General features: G+C 33.5%; 1 protein-coding gene across 1 annotated transcript; it reads right to left on the reverse strand.

The window, feature by feature from the left end:
* Positions 1–1,440: 1,440 nt before the first annotated feature.
* LOC145948837 (uncharacterized) lies at positions 1,441–2,481 on the reverse strand. Its single transcript, XM_083058394.1, has one exon. It carries the CDS (start codon positions 2,479–2,481, stop codon positions 1,441–1,443), a length of 1,041 nt encoding a protein of 346 aa, XP_082914520.1.
* Between the last annotated feature and the right edge of the window lie 5,120 nt (positions 2,482–7,601).

The following is a 7,601-nucleotide window of genomic DNA, read 5'->3' on the forward strand; positions in this document are numbered from 1 at the left end:
TGTAATTCTTCAAGAGAACTGTCTGACGAAGAAAATAAATAGTCTAATGCAACAACAAATATTTCAATATTTTTACAGTTATTTTCTGTAGTGCTTAATACTGTACTGCATGGCATTATGTTCTCTAAAATAAAATTATTTAATCGTTATCTTTATGAATCTTTATATTTCTATTGTTTATAAAGATTTTTACACATAAATCGCTTACCACTTTCCGTTGATGATTCGCCACACGAACTTGAGCTTGTTTTTAGAAATTTTAAGGTGGTATTTCCTGAAAAGAAAACTAATTTTATATTCTTCATACAACAATAGATGTTTAATTGGCGATAAAACATGTTATTACTGTTACAATATTTTTAATAAAAAATTTACCTTTATAATCTGTACATTCACACAAAATACCCTCAGTTGTTTTTATTATTTTTCCATTCTCATCTCGAATTATTTTTATGTTACTATTTGCTGTAAAAATTCATTAAAGATATTTTTTACGTTCAAAATTATGCATTTTACATGTTCGTTTCTAGCGCAATAAAATGTCTTACCTGATCTTTTTTTGAATCCACTCATGTTATTGTGCTTATTGCCACTTTTTCTTATTTATACTTATATTACTTATAATAATACTGAAAAATCTTTTTCTTCTTTGGAAATTTTTTACCGGTTATATGACGTCTCGTTATATGTTTTCCGCCATGATAGTTTAGAGCAGAGCTGTCCACGTTTTGCACTTTTCGGCCGATTTCCGAGGCTCACCGCCTAGCGGCCCCCACTTACGCTCGAGACCTTAGCAACTACGGTTATCGGGCCACGCGTTGCTAAGGTCTCGAGCGTAAGTGGGGGCCGCTAGGCGGTGAGCCTCGGAAATCGGCCGAAAAGTGCAAAACGTGGACAGCTCTGGTTTAGAGTAATCGAGTTTCAAATCGAACATGCGATCTGACCCGACCCGACTCAGAGTCGGGTAGAGTCGACAACGTAGAATCGAAAACGCTATAACAGAAATATTACGGAAATAACCGATTCGAGATTAAGCATGGTGGAAGAATACAAGGTGTGCTCATGCGCATATATTTTTAACAGCCAATGAGAAATTGATGCCAGATACCGCCATCTTATCGCGGTAATTTGAATTCAGCGTTATATCATTATTGTTTTACTTACTTATTTTTGTGTTTTTACTTATATGTGCCTATCATAACAAAATAAATTTGGCTTTATCTTGTATAATAATAAAATAAAATATAAATATAAATATAATAAATATAATAAAATGTTTATACGTGTTAGATTTGTATATATTAAACACTGAGAAGAATAAAAGTTAAAAAATAAATATCAGTTTTAAAAAATATATTATTAACTAGCTGGCGTTTGTTCCTCGCGCGCTTCGCGCGCTCGGCACGCATTTATTAATTTTGTTTCGCGTTTAATTTTTTTTTAATCATTAAAAACCTCTATAAAAACAACATTCCGAGTTTTATTGCTCTCATCAGGAATAAGTATTGTTTGATCTTTTGCCGAACCAATCCATGAGAGTCCCACATATAATTGGCCGTGAGAAAATACTTCGCTTTGGAGATCCACGCCAACCACTTTGAAGGTTTGCCCTTGGGACTTATTAATCGTCATGGCGAAACACATTAAAACAGGAAACTGCAACCTTTTAAACGCAAATGGCAAATTTGTAGGAACCATGGATATCCTTGGAATTAATGTTATTTCACCAACTGCAGGTCCTGTCAGAATGATTGCCTCTATGATATAAGGCATGAGACGTTTAACTTGCAGTCTCGTGCCGTTGCAAAGCCAAGGTGGTTTAAGATTCCGAATCAGCATTATCGGGGTACTAACTTTTAATCTTAGTTCGTGTGGAGGCAATCCTGAAGGGTTGAGAGAGTTGAGAAACTCGATCGGGTAGTGGATAGCTTCATTTCCATTTACCATTGTGTCTATTAACTTGTATATTTCATACTCCGTAGTGACTTTTCGTGAAACTGCTTCATTAATCTCCTTTACGGCTTTATTTTTTGTAGTTATGATGGCACGTTCGCAAAGCCAATTTGTTTCTTTTTGTTCTAAATTCTCAATATCTGGATAAACATTGTCAATAATCTGGTCGATAGTTCGGACGCAAGTTCCTACAGTATCGGAAATGTTAATGTACTCATTCTGAGTTATAGAGGTAGAACCATCACCAATTTTAAGCAGGTACTGTGCAAATTGTTGTAAATTTTGGTCTCGTAGATGAACTCGCATGTTAATAGTCAATCGAAGTTTTTGGACGTGCTGCCAAATCTCAGATTTTTTCATACATATTTTCATAATATCCGCACGTGTACCTTTAGGCACCACTGGCAAAGTTTGCCTAAAATCACCAGTGAAGACAAATGTTACACCACCCATTACCTTTTCTGATGTTCTCAAGTCTTTAATGGTTCGGTTGACAGCATCTATATGGGACTTTGTGACATCGTACATTCGTCCCAAACTATCAAAGATGCCTGTTGGAGAAGTTTACCAGTAGCACCATTTTTTCTCACGGAGCATATAGAACTTTGATCTAAGGACACATTCAATGGCAATTTAAAAGTAGAGTGGGCAGTTCTTCCGCCACTTAAAAGAGTCGCAGCTATGCCTGATGAGGCAACCGCGATAGCGATTCTTTTTTGACTTCTTATTTTCGCTAAAATCAACGAAGTAACAAACGTTTTGCCAGTGCCTCCAGGCGCATCTATAAAGTAAATATTACCCTTATTATCTTCAACACTGTTTATTATCTCGTCGTATACTATTTTTTGTTCTGTGTTCAGTTTTACTTCGTTTTCTTGCAAAAATGCTTGTAAGTCGTTAATATTGTATGTTGTTTCTCGTAAGTAAAGCAAATTATCTATATTTGAATCATTACGCTGAGGTTCTGGCAAACCAAACTCTTTCAAGCGCTTTTTTCCAAAAGTGAACACTATGTCCTCAAGAAAAATCAACCCCTCATTGAAAATTTCTTCTGTGAACTGAATCTCACTATTATTACTTTGCTGTCGAACCCGATGTAAAATATCGTCGCATAGGTGTGTCCTGAATGCATTCCATAATTCCAAAGATTAGACATTTCACAAAACATTAGCATAATGCCAAATAACTCTCTCATTTTGTGTGCACTTTCCGAAATTGCTGCATCTGATAGAGTGTCTCGCCAGTGTGTGTCACTCTCAAGCAAGTTCCGAGCTTGACACGCCGCACGATAAGTGGGCATTATTTCACCATTCACCGTCTTTAAGTCATTAAAAGACGTTGGTCCCCTGACGTGATGTAGGAGTAGTCTGAGGTAAAAGCATTCTGAATAATTAGGATGTATAGTATACATTCGTCCTAATGCTGTTTCCCGCTTTATACCTGGGTAATCATCTACATCTTGGCCCCGTTTTCTTCGTTGCCATTTTTTGTTAGACCATGTATAATAAGCCGGTACTTCGTGATAAAGCAAAGTTTTTGCAAATTCATCATCCACACACAGAGCAAAGAAGGCTGTCAGAGTAGTCTGAAGTGGATTTTCTATAACTTGTTGTAGATTTTCTTCAGTAAAATACACTCTTTGCCCATTTTCTAATTGGACAGATAAATGGACAACTGTAGGGTAACGCTCGTGAATAGAAAATCCTAGTATTCTCCAGATACCTTCAGAGGTACTCAAATATCTGCCATTCAAATAGTTCTGAATCTCATCTTTTTTATTTTCAATGGCAAACGTTGCCGCATCGCTACCTTTATTAATATACTTACATATGTATTTGATTGCCTGCACGGAATGACAATATTCAACATTAATGTGTGCAACAAAACATCTAGAGAGAATCGGACAATATGGCACTACCCACTTATTATCAACTATAAAGTTATTATACAATATAGTATAAGTTTGTCCACCGTCAGCCGGACATCTCCTTCTGTACTTAGGGTATCCATCATCACCAGTTTGTGTGTGCTGAAGAAACTCACGGGGATATTTTTTTGAACAGATACCTTTTGACATGCAAGGTGAGGAGGGATTAACGGCTCCACATGGACCGTGGATCATATTTTTGCATACTATGTTTGTAAAGTAATGAATCTTCATTTTTATTGGGTATTTCAGCTGAAATAATGCTATCTATTTCATCAGATCTTTTTGGTTGACTAACCAAATTAAAATATGGGCATGAGGCAAACCCCTCTTCTGCCATTCGATTGAAAACATGTGGCATCGAACTGGACCGAAAATATCCTTCTTTGTTATGATGTTCATAAGTTGTTGTACTTTTAGGTGAAACACTCTCGAAACAATATCATGTCTTTCACTTGGACGCTGACCGGGATACAATTCTGTTTTAACTTCAGGCCATTCTGGATTGCACGTGAAGGTGATAAATAAATCAGGCTTTCCGTAATTACGAACGTATGTAAGGGCATCCTGTGTACGCTCATGAAGATATCTAGGCGATCCCGTAAATGTGGATGGTAAAATAACTAATTGCCCTATGTCCGCCGGATTAAAATCTTCATTGACAGCATCTCTCAAGTGTATGTAATTGTCAACTCGTAATGTTTTTTGATGTGCCCGAATAAAATTTAATCGTTCAGTAATCATTTTTGCAGCCATGTCAACACAATATTGATTAAATAACTGGCCATATCTGTGTAGCGTGTTAAAATTATTTTCTCTCACCATAAGTTTATACGCATAGAACTGCATACAGGATACTGTTTTGCGAGGATTATCTTGTCCAGTGATTGGTACTATTTGTGGGGTACTGATATTGTAACCATCTTCGCCTTTTATGTATATAAGAGGGTACTGCATTGGATCGTAAGAACGATGAAGTTCAGATATCCTTTGAAGTGTACTATCACGTGATCGCAGCACTATATCCCTAAATCCACAGTCTTCATCAACCATCAACACTGCGACTTCGCTAGTTGTTGGAGCATTATAGCGACCTCTGTGTTCACCAAGCGGCCGCTTTTCGGCATGAATTATAATTTTATAGTTATCTTTGTTAGGTGGCATTTGTTCAATAGCTGTTGTAAAGCTACGCACATAACTATTATTGTCACGAAAAATCTGTTAAGGTTTGCAAAATTTCTCTTTTGAGGGATGGTGCAGAATCATGTCGTAAAGTTAATTGTTCCTCTTCAGAAGTGAAATAAATTTGTAGAAATTGAGCTTTTGTGAGTGATGGAGGTAGTAGACTGCCAATCAAATGATAAATTTGGCCATGCACTTTATACGTTGGCATATAGTTACCTTCTCTAACTTCTTTACCTCCAAAAGATGTCATTGCAAAACATCCATTATATTTTCGAATATTCTTCTGAAAATTTATTGATCTTGGATCCGTTCCAATAAGTAATTCTTTCAGAGTTCTTGGTGGTTCATCAATATCATTTAGTTGGACCTGTCCATTAGAGCAACAAAGTCCCAATGGCTCTTTGGACCATTTTTTAGCGCCACAATGATTACAAACTTTATCCATTTTTCCCATAGAAAAAGCGGAATAACCCAAATAATCATTACTTGGTTGATAACAAAACGCAGATCTAGGTCCAATGATGGAATTGGATGCATTTCTTGCCTGATTTATTTGACATCGTCGACGCTTTAAGCGCTCTTCTCTCTCCGGACTGGTCTCGGCGACTCTAACCATGGTGTAACGAAGTCTTCTTCCTTCTAAGTGTATTTTTCTTTCAACACACGTTTGAGAAGCTCTGACTTGAGAAATTCGCAATCGGTTTTGTTCTAAGCGTTCTTCCCTTTCAATATGTGATTCGCTAACTCTAGTTCGAAACATGCGTAAACGTGAGTCTGACAATCGTACCTCCCTCTGAGAAACACTTTCTAAATTTCAAGCTTGTGCCAAACGTCGAGCATCAGACGACAATCGGGAAAGTTGTAATTTTTTTGCTTTAGACATTTTCAAAAAATATACAGAGCAATTAAGAAAATAAACTAAATGCTTATAATACCAAAAAAAGTATTGAAAAATATTAGACAAAACAGGAAATTCTTTCAAAAATTCTTAAAGCGTCTATATAAAGAAACCAATGCGTTTTTTAAAGAAAATTTGACCTAAATGAATCACAAAAGAATCAAATTGAAATAATAGAAATAACAAAATTTTATTAGTTTAAAATTTATTTTATATATTATTATTTAAAAAGAATTAAAATTAAGATAAAATAATTTTATAAATGGATTTAATTTAATAAATTAATTTTTAAAGTTAATTTTATAAATGGATTTAATTTAATGAATTAATTTTAAAAGTTAAATATAAAACTCAAAATCTTTTAAAAAGACAAAGTAATGTATCAAATGTATAGCTCTTAAAAGTTAAAAAGAAAACTCAAAACTTTTGAAAAATACGAAAGTAATGTATCGCTCTAACTCTATGAGAATTTTCTCTGTATGAATATGAGACTTTTGGAATGTTTGTCAGATCATTTCTTTAGGCTAGCATACAGACTACAACTTAAAGAAAAAAAGCATACTTACAATTAGATCTGCAAACGAAATAAATATAGACTATCCAAAAGTCTTCGTAATCGTAAAAAAGTAATAAATACTTGAGAAATTGAAGAGAATTAATCTGAATATTCGCATGTATCGTATCCAAATTAGCTTTTTAGATATTGCATCCAGTGATATCGATAACAGTCATGATCGTCTTCTAAAACGAAAATAAACTAAATACTTATAATGCCAAAAAAAGTATTGAAAAATATTAGACAAAACAGGAAATTCTTTCAAAAATTCTTAAAGCGTCTGTATAAATAAATCAATACGGTTTTTAAAGAAAATTTGATCTAAATGAATCACAAAAGAATCGATAGTAATAAATTCATAAATATTTTAATTTTGGTTTAATTATAAATTGAAATAATAGAAATAACAAAATTGTATTAGTTTAGAATTTCTTTTATAAATTATTATTTAAAAAGAATTAAAATTAAGATAAAATAATTTTATAAATGGATTTAATTTAATGAATTAATTTTTAAAGTTAATTTTATAAATGGATTTAATTTAATGAATTAATTTTAAAAGTTAAATATAAAACTCAAAATCTTTTAAAAAGACAAAGTAATGTATCAAATATATAGCTCTTAAAAGTTAAAAAAAAACTCAAAACTTTTGAAAAATACGAAAGTAATATATCGCTCTAACTCTATGAGAATTTTCTCTGTATGAATATGAGACTTTTGGAATGTTTGTCAGATCATTTCTTTAGGCTAGAATACAGACTACAACCTAAAGAAAGAAAGCATACTTACAATTAGATCTGCGAACGAAATAAATAGACTATCCAGAAGTCTTCGTAATCGTAAAAAAATAATAAATACTTGAGAAATTGAAGAGAATTAATCTGAATATTCGCATGTATCGTATCCAAATTAGCTTTTTAGATATTGCATCCAGTGATATCGATAACAGTCATGGTCGTCTTCTATGTATAATATACTCTTCAAATATGTAGAAGAAGATGGTTATTAGCTCTTCAGAAAAACTTTCGAAAAATGTAATACACAGAAAGAATGTTACAACACAATATACATGAAATAACAAC

This window comes from Prenolepis imparis, unplaced genomic scaffold, assembly GCF_030444845.1.
Source record: "Prenolepis imparis isolate NDT839.2.m4 unplaced genomic scaffold, iyPreImpa1.0 SCAF_2, whole genome shotgun sequence".
Lineage (NCBI taxonomy): Eukaryota > Metazoa > Arthropoda > Insecta > Hymenoptera > Formicidae > Prenolepis > Prenolepis imparis.